The sequence below is a fragment of the Meriones unguiculatus genome, chromosome 9, assembly GCF_030254825.1.
Source record: "Meriones unguiculatus strain TT.TT164.6M chromosome 9, Bangor_MerUng_6.1, whole genome shotgun sequence".
NCBI classification, from domain to species: domain Eukaryota; kingdom Metazoa; phylum Chordata; class Mammalia; order Rodentia; family Muridae; genus Meriones; species Meriones unguiculatus.
Window position 1 is genome coordinate 69,188,275 of NC_083357.1, and position 15,317 is coordinate 69,203,591.

At 38.1% G+C, this 15,317-nt stretch overlaps 1 protein-coding gene across 4 annotated transcripts in view; it reads right to left on the reverse strand.

The window, feature by feature from the left end:
* Fndc3a (fibronectin type III domain containing 3A) overlaps window positions 1–15,317 on the reverse strand; it is a 149,076-nt gene that overhangs the window by 4,940 nt on the left and 128,819 nt on the right. For all 4 annotated transcript variants that reach the window (XM_060391429.1, XM_060391428.1, XM_060391430.1 and 1 more), the window contains 12 exons: window positions 14,548–14,634; window positions 12,922–13,060; window positions 11,827–11,895; window positions 10,739–10,857; window positions 8,551–8,656; window positions 8,285–8,460; window positions 6,819–6,932; window positions 5,996–6,145; window positions 5,611–5,894; window positions 5,040–5,252; window positions 2,156–2,322; window positions 1,235–1,362 (listed from right to left, as the gene is read on the reverse strand). In XM_060391429.1, coding sequence (XP_060247412.1) covers window positions 1,235–1,362; window positions 2,156–2,322; window positions 5,040–5,252; window positions 5,611–5,894; window positions 5,996–6,145; window positions 6,819–6,932; window positions 8,285–8,460; window positions 8,551–8,656; window positions 10,739–10,857; window positions 11,827–11,895; window positions 12,922–13,060; window positions 14,548–14,634 — 1,752 coding nt within the window. The remainder of the gene's footprint in view (window positions 1–1,234; window positions 1,363–2,155; window positions 2,323–5,039; window positions 5,253–5,610; window positions 5,895–5,995; window positions 6,146–6,818; window positions 6,933–8,284; window positions 8,461–8,550; window positions 8,657–10,738; window positions 10,858–11,826; window positions 11,896–12,921; window positions 13,061–14,547; window positions 14,635–15,317) is intronic.

A 15,317-nucleotide genomic window follows, 5' to 3' on the forward strand; every position in this document is an offset into this window, starting at 1 on the left:
AGAAAAGGTCAGATGAAGTACAGTTCTCACAGAGACCACATTGTTTGCAGATTTTCCCAAGAAACACTGATCATTAGACACTCCATGACTCATTCTCTATCAGAAGCTGTCCTGGAAGTTTTCCTGCCAGGAAAGTGACACTTCCCCTAACCTTTCATTGTAAAGGGCTATCGTTATATTCAATATATAATAACATTGTTAAACTGTTATATTCAAGCCCTGGACAATAACAGCAATAACAGAGGGACCACCTACTTTACATTATTAACTATAAAGTTTAAAATACTGACTTCCTTAGAACTTCATCTTGTTATTGCTCATCCAAATATTATTATTATAATGTAATAATTATTCTTACTGAAGCCTTCTTTCTGATTTTCTGGAGTCTGTCTTTGTCCTACTCTGATTTTAACAATGTAATCAAAATGTGTCTGATTATGTAACTATTCTGATAAAAAATCTTTCCCTGGCTTCTCATTTTACTTGGAGTAAAAGTTACTGCATGGCCCAGGATGTCAGTGGGATGTCCACATCACCTCTGTATCAAGATGGCTTCCTGTACTGTTTACTTCTCAAGAGAACTGTGGGGCAGACAGAGTCTGTAGGGGCTGCGCTGAAGGGGAACCAGGAACTGTCAGGTCTGAGTTCAGCAAGCTCAACAATAAGTGTGCTGACAAGGTCAGCTACTAGGGTAGGATAAGGCCGATTTTTCTTAGTAACCGCTGGGAAGAAACGACCTGACTTCTTCAAGTTTGTCTGGGGGAGCCCTTTACCTCATACTGCCCTCTTGACTGCTGGTCAAATTTAACAAGCACTCTGCTGCCTTGGGGACTCTTCTTGGTTACAGTGTTCTCATAGCACCTCCTTAAGGAAACTACAGCATTGCCCAGTTCTCTGACTCAGCTCTCTCTTTTCTCCAGTGCACTTCCACGTATCTGACATAAGTGTATACTGAGGTGCGCCTTTCCACTCCTCTCTGACTTCCATCAAGGTAGGTGCTTTTCACTGCTGTGTCCTGACTGCTGACAAAGAGTTCAATGAATACGTGCTGAATGAATGGACAATCTATCCAAGGGGAGTACATTCACAAAATATTTTTAATTCCAAAATAGCTGGAATGTAATATTCACTGAACAAATGTTTTAGTTAGAAAGGAAATAAAGCCAAATCTTTTACTGAAAATAAAAATGAAGGATAAAAATATGTACATATAAAACAGTATATTGACACATACCTGTTTGAATTCTGAATCTTTTCCCATCATAACTTGAAGATTATAAATAACTGGGTCACCTTTCATTGGCTGTAAATATTCCCATGTAATTTCACAAACGTGATCATTTATTTTCTCTATTTTGGGGGCTAGATAAAACAAACAAAATCAGTTCTTATTTAATTTGGCACATTATATTTAGACACCTGTTTTAATCAAAATCAACAAATCTCTAAAAACAAGTTATAAATGTAAACGGTGAACTTCTGCAACAGGATATAAAGAGACTTTAGAAACAACAATCCTTATGAAGCGGAGATGCTAACTTGGATAAGGGAACAAGCGAACTGCGCAGGGAAAGTTGTCAACATCGGACAGGCGAGTTACAGTCGTGCCAGCTGTGGCTCTGCTTAACACATGACTCGGTGCCTGACACAGGACACTGTCCCAACAGTCTCTGCCACTAGTTCTCAGAGGGCAGTGGATTTTCATCTCATCGTCACAAAGTACCGTGTCTGCCAGAGTAACTTAAAGTAAGAGCTACTTTAGAATTAGGAATAGGTGTACAGTGTGTATGTGCGTGAGTACATGTTTGTGTGTGAAGCTAAATAGACTCTGTTTTTCTAGGAGACCTCATTCCAAAATGAAACATTTAAATGACCAGGGCTTGTAATATTTACTCCTTAAATAACAACAAGTAGCAAATGACCTAATTAGAAACACAACTTACTTATTCTATTTAGTATTTCATGTCAGATCATTAAAAAGATCAATGACTTGTTTGAGTATTCCTGCAACAAACAAAACAGCTTTGATGAATGAGTGGACCCCTAAGATGTGCTTGGTCTATGCTTTTCTGTAACTGATGGAGACACTGGATGCTACATTTTAATCAAAATAAAGGCTTTATTAAATAAAATAACTTCAGGGGTTCTAAATTACCTTTCAAGGCAGCCGGGACAGATTTTGGAGTGGTGAAAATATACTCTTGGGAGAGAGGACCTTCCCCGGCTTCATTACAGGCTTGAATGCAGAACTTGTAGGATGTGGACTCACTGAGCCTTTGTACTTTGTACGTATGACAAGGTCCTCTGTACAGGGAGACAAACCTGTAATGGAAATAACCAACTATCATACAAAAATGTTTTAAAATCCATTACTGCTGTATAACTGGGCATTTATTTAGAAACAACAAGTGGCTCCAAAACCTAACTCAGGAGCAATCGATAATTATGCTTTTCATCAGCTAATAAGAATCACATATGTAGGTCTCCAGATCTGACTTATTGACAGAAAAATGTCTCACGAATGTATCCAGTGTTCAACCATCCATCCTTTCTTCTTAGGCTTCTGGTACAGCTTTGGCTTTGCTTACTGCCTTTTATGTTTACAAAAGGCATCAGGACAACAATAAAAGCAGGACAACTGCTTTTATTATGAGTTACTTCTAACCAAGTCATAATCTACAACATGGACTTGAGCCACGTGATAATCTGCACTTAAATTTCTCATTTTTATCTGAAAACAAAAGGGAATTCTTAATGCACAGGCATAATTTTAGCTAGCTTAGTGATCTTTCTTAGAGATTTAGATAGTACTATGAGAGACTGTATAATTTCAAATAAATTATCCATATGAACTACTACTATTCGGTAGACGTTTGTAATTTTACACTCTTTTCCCTAATATATTACTCATAAATTGAATGTTTCTCAGTATTTTCAATGGGCAGTTTTAAAAAGTTTTAGAAACTGAGGAATGAGCAATGACTGTTCAGACAATGCTAAATAGCCTGGAAACTGAATTCAGGTTACGAATAAAACACAGTGAATGACCTGAAATAAATATATTTGCAATAAGCAGTAACTAAATAAGCCCAGCCATACGAACCTCTGAAATACTCTTTTTTCAAGTAACAAAGTAAGGATGGTGGGCAACAATAGTTAAAAACAGCTGAAAATGACAAAATCTATATTCTGATGCCACCATACAACAAATGTGCTTATCTGTAAAAACGAAAAAGGAGCAAAATGGGGCTAGAGGGCTTGCTCAATGGTTAGAGCACTGGCTGCTCTTGTAAAGGATCCTAGTTCAGTTCCCAGCATGAACACAGTGCCTTACAAGCAAATGTAACTCCAGTTCCAGGGCATCCAATGTTATTTGCTGACCTCTGAGGGTACTAGACATGCATGTGCTGCATAACATACATGCAGGCAAAACATTAACATACCATGTAAATTAAAATTTAAAAATATCTCTAAAAAACAAGAGCAAAGAAACAAAAGAGATTATGTTGACTTAATTTATTAAGCTTATATATTAAATTTAAAGAGCATCAAAAACTTAATTTTAATTTTCCTTAGCCACATTCATAGTCCAGAAATTCTTCACATGGTAAATGACTATAAATGAAAAATCTCTATTATATTTTATATTTAACAGAAGGTTAATCTTTTGTCCTGGCACTAATGAGAATGTTTTCGATTAAACCTTTTTGTATTATCTCAAAGGCAAATGCTATAAACTAGAGCAAAATTGAAATAATCAATTCACCTACTACTAGTTATGAATGCTGAGAATAAATGGTTTCTTAAAACCTGTGACTTTAGTCTAGCACTAAGTTAGTATTTCTAGCAAGCCGTATTTCATCTTGAGAGCAAATAATCCAACAACAGTAAACACCTCACTGCGCACAGTTCAAAATAAATTGGTTGTACCACAAATCCATGGCAAAGAACATTTTGGAAAAAAGGATACATATATAATTCTGCCATAAATAAAGGCACAGACATTAAGAAACACACACTAAGACCATGAATATTTGTTCCTAAAAGTGATTAAAACCAATGTAAACCTTGGAAAAACTGTCATTGGTATTTTAAAAATTTCTAATTAAGTGAAAATACAGAAGTGTAGTTCAAAAGCTTAAAATATTATACAAAGATATACAGATTCATATATAAAGATACATAAGATCTTAAAATACATGAATATTAGCAGCTATAGAAGGTACATGGCAATATTTATATGGAATACAGGGTGAACAAACTATTCTGTGTTGGTGTTTAAATAATGTTAAGAGTACTTGGAATAACATACTGTAATTGAAATACAGGGTTTCCTAGGGCTGTGTAAGTGTGGTGTGTAAGAAGTATGTGTAGAAAACCATGAAAGAGGCACAAATAGGATGACGGGCAGTGCAGCAATGACGCTGGACAATAAATCACAGCGTCCAACTGGGATGCATCAGTGAGGACCGGACTGAACTGCTGTTGATTTTGATTCAGTGTGCCCTTGTATCAGGAGTGGGAGTCATCACCGTGCTGTCGGAAGACCTCAGAAGCCTTGAGTAAATCACAATCACTTTCTGTCAATTGTGTCCAGCTGGAAATCAATACTACAGAGTTACCTCACAGCCAAGGTTCACAGGGCAGAATTCAGGAGTAGCCTACTTAACCTCCCCGAGTACCATTGGGATTCCAAGAGGAAAGCCAGAGGGAGCCTTCTGAGATTCAGTAAGCATACACTTATAAGGACTTGATAGTTCTCACAAGTACTTTTATTAAATTTTAATTAAGTTTGTGTGTGTGTGTGCATGGAGCACGTGTGGAGGTTAAACAACTTGCAGAAGTAGGTTCTCTTCTTGCAGCGTGAGGCTCTCGGGATTAAACTCAGGTTGTGAGGCTCGGCAGTCTTTACCCACTGAGCCACCTAGTTGGCCCCTCAGGATAGTCTTTACTCTGCTCTGATAAACTATTTACACTATAAACATTTGCAAACATTAACCCCCAAAATTACATGTGAAAAAGGAAGTAAGAGAACCTACCTTCCATTCTTATCCTCCATCTGAAGGTGGTACTGAACAGCATCTGTTGATAATATCTTTGGAGCTCCATCTCCCCATTTAAGCTTAAGGTTCTGGTGGCTAAAGGCAACACATTCCAGCCGAGGTGGATCGGGTGGGAGGGGCTTCGTTTTTAATTTAATCGTGTGGCTGAAAGGACCAGCTCCCAGGCTATTCAAGGCTTGAATTCGTATTCTAAATGACAAATTAAAAAAAAAAAAGTTTAGCTTATGGCTATTTTATTTACTTTTTTGGGGGGTTTATAACTCAGCATTCATAACTAGTAGTAGGTGAATTGATTATTTCAATTTTGCTCTAGTTTATAGCATTTGCCTTTGAGATAATACAAAAAGGTTTAATCGAAAACATTCTCATTAGTGCCAGGACAAAAGATTAACCTTCTGTTAAATATAAAATATAATAGAGATTTTTCATTTATAGTCATTTACCATGTGAAGAATTTCTAGACTATGAATGTGGCTAAGGAAAATTAAAATTAAGTTTTTGATGCTCTTTAAATTTAATAATAATAATAACAGATTTTATAACGTACCTGTATGTTGTGTCAGGTTGCAAATTGTCTATGATATAGCTTGTCGTCTTCCCCACTGTCAAGGGCTGCTTATCTCCAAGGTCTATGCTGTAGGCAAGGATTTCTGAACCATGGTCATAAGGCTCTTCCCAGCTAATTGCAAGGCAGGTAGAAGGTGAGTAATGGGGATTTTCTATATCATCATCACTTATTTCTTGAAGACAGGTCACAATGGCAGGAACTGATGGTGGAGTCACACAGGCTACAACTTCACTGAAAGGACCTGCACCCACAACACTCATAGCCTACAAACAAATAAAGTGAAGTTAACAAAGACTTGATTGTGACAGTGACCTCTCCACACCAGAGCCTGGACAGTATGTGTGCGGAGGCACTGATCACCTACCTGAACTCTGCAATAATACGTAGTAGCTGGTAAGAGTCCTTTTAATTCACAACTGAGGCCAGGCCCACAGTAACACAGCTGCATACTTCCCTCAACTCCTCCCCACTCCAGCCGGTACTCAGTGACATCAGTTCCATTACTCAAAGGAATCTTTAAGAAAAGGATAGTTTTCTTAGGCTTGATATTAACTAAATAATGTAGAGGCAAAAATATTCTCTCTTCTAACGTATTAAAAATGAAATTGAAAAAGAAAAAATGAAATTGCTTTTGAATTTATTTGAAACATCTAAACACAACCAACAATGTACTTACTTCTTTACATTTTTATTCATTAAAACTATATGAATAGCCAAAAATATAACTGCTCATACCTGAAAGAAAAATAAGCCTAAGAGTCAGAGTATCCTAGCTAAAGAAACTTCAAAATAATTTGAAGACAGAATGTTAACTTACACAGATATTTAATCATTAAACTTCAAAGGAAGCTGAAAACACTAATTTACAATATACAGTAAGTACACTGATGATCATGAATTTGAGCAAAATATTGTGTTTCTTCAAAGTTCACCAGTGGCTAAAATATCTCAGTAAAGAAAGCAAGCCTCTGATAAAAACACCAAATAACATGAAGTAGAACCTAACTACTTGGAAGGCAAATATATCTTACTCGAACATTTAACTCACTTTTACCAGGCGAATGTATCTAGGACTCGCTTTTCACGGTGTAACTGAAGGAGCAATAAGAAAAGCTCACCTTTTTCCTTTTACATGCACTACTTCAATCTCTTAGGAAAAGTATGAAAGTTGGTGGAAATCACAATACCTCCCAACTGACTTGTGCACAAGTCGCAGATCTGCACGTCACTTGCGGGGGCCTGCACTGGTTTGGGGGACCAGGGGCTGTAGTGACATCATATTTTTCTGAAAATGGTCCAAACTAGAAAAACAAGCAGAACACATATTTTTTTTTCCTTTTTCGTCCTTAAATGTTCACTGCACAAAATCCTGTATTTAAAGACTCACCAGCCAAAATTAATTTGGTCATAATTCTAGAGGCAATCAGAGTAAAAGATTTAACAACTATGGAAGTAGACTCAGCACTTTAAGTTTTGTTTTTATATACTTTCTCTTCCCCACTCCATTATCCTCTTCATGAACTGCTCTTTGTAAAAAGAGCGGGGCACAAGTAAGTTTGGTAGGTAGAATAAGAAATTATGTGAGGAGTGAAGATGGGTACAAAATAAAGGCATGGAAAATGACAGGCATCAACTTTATCTTAAAATCTGGAGTATTAAGAGTCAAAAATGGGTATTTAGTGGAAACAGAACTAAAGTCATTTTGACAAACTAACAAAAACCAGTAACTAAAAAAGAAGACAGTATTGTATATGCTCCCAGTAAGCCATAGCCTTGTGAGGTTGCTGAGAGCACACACACAAGGATGGCTTAAATAAGGCCTGCCTGCAGGCTACCTACTTTTATTCACAGCATTGAAACATGCTCACAGATTAAAATATAGCTCAGCTGGAGATAGATAGGATATGAAACAAAGCACAACTCACTGAAATCTTCAAAAACGTAAGAGGTAAAGAGATCTGTCAGTTTAATTTCTGAAAAAATCAACTCTAGAATAGTTAGAGAATATGCCACACACCTAAGCAACTGCTCTGTCTCAGTGAAGTCTGCCTTAGCAGGGGTGAGGGCATCAGCAGCTATGTGGAAGTGCTCTCTTCAAGCTCCAGTGTCACAAGCTGCAAAGTGGGGTTATCACCTTTTTGTTCATTTTATGTAACTGTCTACATATACACAATAGTTTTTAAATAACTCATACAAGCCAGAAATGCTTAAATATCAGCATCTGCCCATGAGGCAAAGCATTAATAACATCTGGTCTACAATGGGGAGTAAATGCTGCATAAAATCAGACCATGCACACAGGCTTTTCAACATTCCCTAAAGGAAACCACAACTTTTTTCAAGTGCCACAACCTCTAACTGAGGCCTCAAAGACAGCAAGGCAAGTTACAGGGCACACTTTTCCTTCCTTTTTCTTTTTTTGTTTTTTTGAGACAGGGTTTCTCTATGTAGCCTTAGCTATCTTGTACTTGCTTTGCAGACCAGGCTGGCCTCGAACTCACAGAGATCCACCTGCCTCTGCCTTCCGAGTGCTGCAATTTCAGATGTGCACCACTGCTCCCGGCTCACTATTTCTTATTTATCAGTAGCTTATTAAAACAAAATGGTGTGACGACACGTGATCCAGTGATGGCTCAGCCAGTGGTTCCCTCACCCCCATTTTGTTTGCTGCTCGCAGTCTGAAGCTGTATGTCTTTCCCGGAAGAAGGCTGCTCACTGTACACTCCGCTTCAGCGCCTTGGTAAACATCTCTGGGCTCATCTTTATCTGCAGGGCTCATTTCCACTGCGTAACAGGAAATGGGTGATCCACCGTCAACCAGTGGAGGTCCTGAGGAAGGGCGGACAGATTGAGACGTTTTAACTGGAGGAATACTTTGGTTCTAACTTAATTATAATTCAGTACCAAAATGGAAATTACCCCATCGTAACTGTACTTCTCTTGCTTTGGGTCTACCCTGCAACCTGGGAGGGAGGCATGGGCCAGGAGGCACAGCTGGAGTCTGCACCAGCAAAGATTCAGAGACCTGCCAAGGCAGAAGCAAAGTTAAACAAAGGCCCCAAACTACTGGATTGTTTTCATAAAAGACATTAGTACAACATAAGGCTGTACCAAAGGCATGAAACTGTGCTTTACTAAAAGAGGTTCTGAATAGAAATCAGGCCTTATTAAATCATTACATTTTTATAGACAAAAGACACATACGATACTATTTTAAAAACAAGCTGGAAAAGAACAAGCCCTTTCTATATTAGGAAACAAAACAAAGTATCTAAAACGATAGGCAACTAAGAAAATGCTGTCCAAAGGGATGCACAAACCTCTTAGGTTGTTTTGACATTATACATAATGTCTACCCTATTGTTTTTGGAGGTTAAGACACATAGTGTTTTGTTTTGTTTTTTAACTGTCTTTAAAACTAAATTATTTTATTACTCTAAGAACAATTCTACAACCAGTAAGTTTCTTTAGTATACAGCACCATTCTATTTAGTATTGCTTTGACTCCTACTTTATTTTCTTATGGGACAGCGCTTGAACCAGGGCCTTACAAATGCCAGGCAAGTATCTTACCACAAAAAGCTACAAGCCCCAGCCTTGATTTTACTTGAAAGATTAACTGCCGTATTTCTACGCTGTATGTTAAGGTTCACACTATATATTTAATTATTTTAAAACACAAAGCATTTCTTCGAAACTTTTTAGACAGGCAGTCTATGTACAAATGTTTCAATGATGCACTAGAAAAACATTTGTTGTTCTTAAGTGCAGGGAGATTTTCTTTTTTTCCAGGTGGTTCTGAGAACTGAGGAAGTTCTCCACAGAAGAAAAGTGTTCTAGTACCAAGTTACAGCTTTACTCCCAGGTAGCTTTCTCAATGAATAAGATGGAACACTGTAATAAGCCTGCTGAGCAGGACTCACACTGTTTCACAATACTTGCACGTCTGATAGGAAGTTTAAAAGCCATTTTTTTGCAAGAGTATTTTTAGTATGTAAAACTCCATTTGAAAAATATTATTATGAATGTTCTGATAAGCGATTCTTGGTTAAATTCATTAAAAAAATATTGCAGGCAACTGGAGCATATTTCCTGCGCAGGAGTGGAGAACAGGAAGGTGCGAGTGAGCTGAGGCGCATTGCATGCTACCAAAACTGTGGAAAGGGGAATCTGCCTCATCTTGGTACACTTAGCTTAGCTACTGGGGTTGCTTGTGGCATGCGCCTGTGCCAGGGCACCTGGCATACTTTAGGATGCTCCCCCCAAGCCCTGTGAGAAACACTGAGACAAGAACTGAAGCAAGCGTCTTGATAGGGAGTGGGGAGCACAAAATGAGTCTGTGGTCTGAAATGATTTAAAGATGGGGAAAGGAACAGTCTCTGGCCAGTGCTCTCCCGCTACTGTTTGTCCTCAAGCGTACTCAAAGAAGAGACCTTCAAGTGCTCAAAGAGTGGGATGAAGACACCCTCTTGGAATTACTAACCCACACAAAATGCTGGGGTTCAACAGGCTTAACTGAAGATGATGCATGTACTCAGATTGAACCAGAGGCTCTAGAACTGTCCTCAGAATTGGGATAGGATCAGTATAACTGATGACATTACTGATCACTGAAATACTGAGTCCCTTTTGTTTTTGTTTTTTTGAGATAGGGTTTCTCCAGGTAGCACTAGCTGTCCCTGAACTTGCTCTTTAGACCAGGCTGGCCTTGAACTCAAGAATTCACCTGCCTCCTGAGTGCTGGGATTAAATGTCCAGCTACTAAATTTCTTTACACTCATAAAATAATGGCTAGCCTTTCTGAAATACTCAAATATTATATATGTGTTCAAACAGGTTATGGTTTCGACACAATTTACAGAGCAGCAAGACAGTATCTATTTCAATTCTGCTAAACTTAGGTATCAGCCTATACTATGAGCAAAATATAAATATTATGAGCAAAATATCTTGTTAAAATATTCTGGTAATAGTTAACTTTAGCCACTCTGATTACACAAATCACTGTTTGACATTTGTACAAAATTTCGACAAAGAGGGCAGGAAATGCTGATACTGTCCCATTTGGTCCAAATTAAAAACAAACAAATCTATTCAAGAGCATTACCGCACTCTGCCCTCCATCACTAATGCAGTAAACCCGCAAGCGGTAGTAGCAGCCTGGATTCAGCCGGTCACAGAGATGTTCCCTGGTCGCGCCACTGTAGATCATGTCCCACTTGTTTCCTGAAAATACAGAATGGTGCACAATCAGCCAAGGGGTAATGTTTAACGTTCTGGTATCATGAACAGGGCAGATATTCTAGGGTTCAATAAGTAAGTGCTGATATAATTTGTGAGAAACAATTTAAGCCTGGCTTGAGTTTCCTGGAAGTGATTTAATTTTCTTTACGTATGTAGTCTCCTAGACAAATCTGCATGGCTCTGTTGCATTGAAGTATGTCTGTACAACCTTTGGCTTAAATTGGTAATTTGCTTTTAATTAAGTATATTCAATGTGTTTACTGGTCCAGTAATAATATTATAACAAAGAGTATAAAGAATTAGTATTATAACACATTTCAGCATAATTAAAAGACCTTTCTTTAGGCTGGAGAGTTGGCTCAGAGGTTAAGGGCACTGGCTGCTCTTCCAGAGGTCCTGAGTTCAATTCCCAGTAACCACAGGGTGGCTCACAGCCATCTATAATGAGATCTAGCGCCCTCTTCTGGTGTGCAGGTGTCCATGCAGACAGAACATTGTATATATAATAAATCTGGCCATTTTATGAAAATCAAAACTGATGAACAGGTAACTTAAGCATAAAGTTAAATGTCATAAAAATCTTAACTGGAACTAACTTTTAGTGACTAATTTTCCTCTAGTACATGTGGGTATAAACTACTCTTTAGTAAAAACATTAAATATATAGTATCCAAGGAACTGGTCTACACATAAAAGGATTGCACAATATAAACAGGTAAGAAAAAAAATGTATAATAATAGAGGGTGACATTTGATCCACTGTATTTCCAGAGGTCACAACCTGAAGTGCATCACAACAGGCACAATCTTAGCTGCTACAAACACCCCCACCCCCACCCAATTAAGGACAATCCACAGGGCAGCAAAAACGGTTTTCACAGCAAACAATTCAATGCCGGAAGAGAGGTTCATTACCACAACAGATCCATCCCCTTCACCAGCTATGCTCACCGTTAGAACCTTCGGCCATCTCCACTACATACTTATTGATGGGCGCGCCTCCATTGTCTTTTGGTGGATCTGTTACAAACAAAAGTGGCATTACAAAAACCCCAGCAAACGGAATGCCAAGGCAGGACTGTTAAAGGGTAACACTGCACCTACCATGATTTGCCCATCTTTTGTCACCACTTTTCAATTAATATACCCTCCTATCTTCCCGCATTTATAAAGTGGACTCTACGGTAAGATTATTATCTATACAACATTCCATTCACTTTAAATTCTAAGGGAGTTTGAAATTTAGAGTTGTAATATGTTAATTTTTCAACCGTGTCTCCAGGGCATGACTGAGTTTGCACATTCTCTGCTGTCCCCCCGAACTTGTGGATAAGCAGATGTACAGCAAATGTGTAAAAGAATAACTTTTTAAGTTTTAGCTTCATGTCTTGAGAGCTAAAATGACTGATGCTGATGGCTTCAAGTTCAGCAATGTTTCCTTTCACACAGAGCTGACCCTGTCCGCCCTCTTACAGTGGCTCTCTAGTTCCTGTAACATCCAACCTGCTAGCCTCTGTGGCCACACAGCTCTCCACACATGATCCTCGATGAAGACACATTTCTTACCAGACTGTCCTGAGTTAATTTACCCAAGAACCATAGCCACAATGTTACTGAAAACTGGTACTAACAGCCTACCTTAACAGGGAATCACACTGCACCATCACACTAATGGGGTGGATTAAGATCACTGAACTTGGGCTTTTCATGAGAAAACACTGTCACTAACAGTATCTCTTCTGAACAATTCCTGTGGGTCTGGCCTTTCACCCCATAGGAGGCTGCTACAACACCTACCAATCCCTAAAGAGCCACTGTTTGAGCACGGCTGGATAACAATCTTTTATCCTCCTGGACACCTACATTCCATAAACAGAAACTTGAATTTTGAACTAGTTGCTTATGGGTTTTTGTCTCCTCTTTTAGGGATGAATGTGGCAAATTTCTAGCAAAAGGTACTGTGATTCTTTTGTAAGGGTGGTCTTAAGGAAAAGTTCATATTTAAATTATTTTACCCCAACACAAAATAAAGCATGGACATCTTACCCCAAGTAATCTTAAAGCCATGTGAGTGTATCTTCCCTTTCACCGAAGGCTTCTGAGGCACTCCGGGTTTATCCGGGCAGGTACTGAATTCCACTACTTCACTCGGATTGCTTTTACCTTCTGAGTTATAAGCAATGACCTGTGATGAGACCACAAAGACTTAATGTTTGCTACCTAACAATACAGCAAACCAAGCGGGGAGCAAAGTACAAGCCTGGTGAAATGACGAAACACTGAGACCATCTCTCTGCAGGAGTACTGCCTGTCTTCCTGAGAAGGCCCCTGATTGCATGAGGACACTAAGCAGAAGACACGGGGACGGACACTACATATTCATTAAAGGAAAACCCACCAAGTGGCTAATATAATTCTAACCACTATGTACACCAAACCCAAGGGCCTCCAATTTCGTAAAAGAAGCCCTACTATGTATAACATCACACAGTGATCCTAAGACAGTTTAGAGTGGCTTCATAACCCACTCCTGCCAACAGACAGGTCATCCAGTTAAAAATAATCAAACAGAAGTGTGGAGTTTAATAGTATCATAAATTAAACGGACCTAACAAATACTGCACAACATACTACTCAAACACAAAAGAATATAGTTTCTTCTCAGCAGCCCAAATGGAACCTTCTCCAAAGCTGGCCATAAGCTTCAACAGATAAAAGAACACCGAAATAACATCCTGAATCTTGACTGACCACCATGGATTAAAGCTGAATATCAATAATAGAAACAAACAGTAGAAAGCATACAAACTCATAAAAGCTAAATAACTCATTACTGAATAGTGAAAACATTTATAATAACCCTCTACCATTTATCTGAAATAATTTGATTAAATGAGCTCTGGTAGGAAAATATAAATGTTTAATTTGCCAACTAATAAGCATCCTGTCATAATTTGATGTTTATTTCTATTAATTGTGATTATTAAATAATTTAAGCACTGATCAAGAGCCAAAATATATCCCAGAGTGATGCCATCAGAGGAAAAATAAATTCCAGAAGTTTCCATAGATGAATTTTCAGTCTGTCACTCCCTCAAGCAAGTGACACAAAGAAGAATTATACAAGTAAAACAGTACCACATAGCATTTTTAATCAAAGCAAGAATAGATTGAGGCAAGAGTCATCAAGGGGCATTAAAACAGGTGTAAAACCCTGGTAAGGAATACAATGTTTACAAATGACACAGAACTCACAAAACGCAAAAGGGCAAAGAATAACTTTGCAATTAAGAAACTGGTAGATATCACCTCCTTTGAGGAATTACCACTGATAGTACAGAAAGAATCTTTCTATTACATGATGCTAAAAATCTTATCAGGTATGTTTTCACATGCATATTTTAATATATATAGTCACATCACAAGATGAGAGTTCCACAAAAAAAAAAAAAAAATGTTAAAACTGGTTTTGAATGTAAATACATGAAGTTTGAGAAGTATTATATCACAGTAAAAAAGTACAACAGAAACACTCATTAGAAATGACAGAATTATTTTAAATTTAAAACCAAAGGAAAGATTTGGAGGGAATATACAATGGAAGTCTGTGCTTGGTTTTAACAAGAACAATAAAAACAAGAAAACATTTCTTAATGGGCTTTCAAAATTTACCTTAAATTTATACTTTGTACTACGTCTCAGATTTTTCACTGTGTAAGCAAGATCTTCTCCATCATATTTAGGCTTAAAACCATAACCCTGGAAGGGAACACAGTTTTCATTAGCTCCTTGTTTGCAGGCATATGAGGAGTAATAGGTGTGTGAAGGCCTGAGTTACTCGTCCCCTGTGACTGTGTGTAACTGTAATTCTCTCTCACCTTGATGCTTCCATCTTGAGTGAGTGAACACAACAGATATGCTACAGAACCCTTTTTAGAAGAATAACATTAATTAGTCTCAGTAAATTTAAGAGCCAAGTGAACGTCTTTGCTCTGAGGAAGTGGTGGAACCAATGGCAGCCTTCACCATCAATGAAGCAATTTCTAGAACCAAGTTTCCCAGCAATGTCACAAGAACTAAGCACACATAAGCATGCTTACTTTGCCCTGAATGCCCGGCTGTGTTTAATGAAGAAATAAATGGTTTACTGTACTGGGAGATAATGTGCCACTTAGGTCCAATACTGCTATATTTACAGTCCCAGTGATAATATTTCACTGCTGTATTAGCTCCCATGTTGAAAATTATAAGTGGAGATATAACTGAAAATACAGTATGATTCACTACTTAAACATACAATACGAAAACCTACAGTATATTTACAAGACTGTGCCACTATTACCTAACCCTAACTCAAAACGAAGCTCTGTCTGTTTTCGGTTAGCAGGAAGCAGAGGCAGGTAACTAGACTTAGGAGGCACTACACAGTCTCCCAGGAGGCT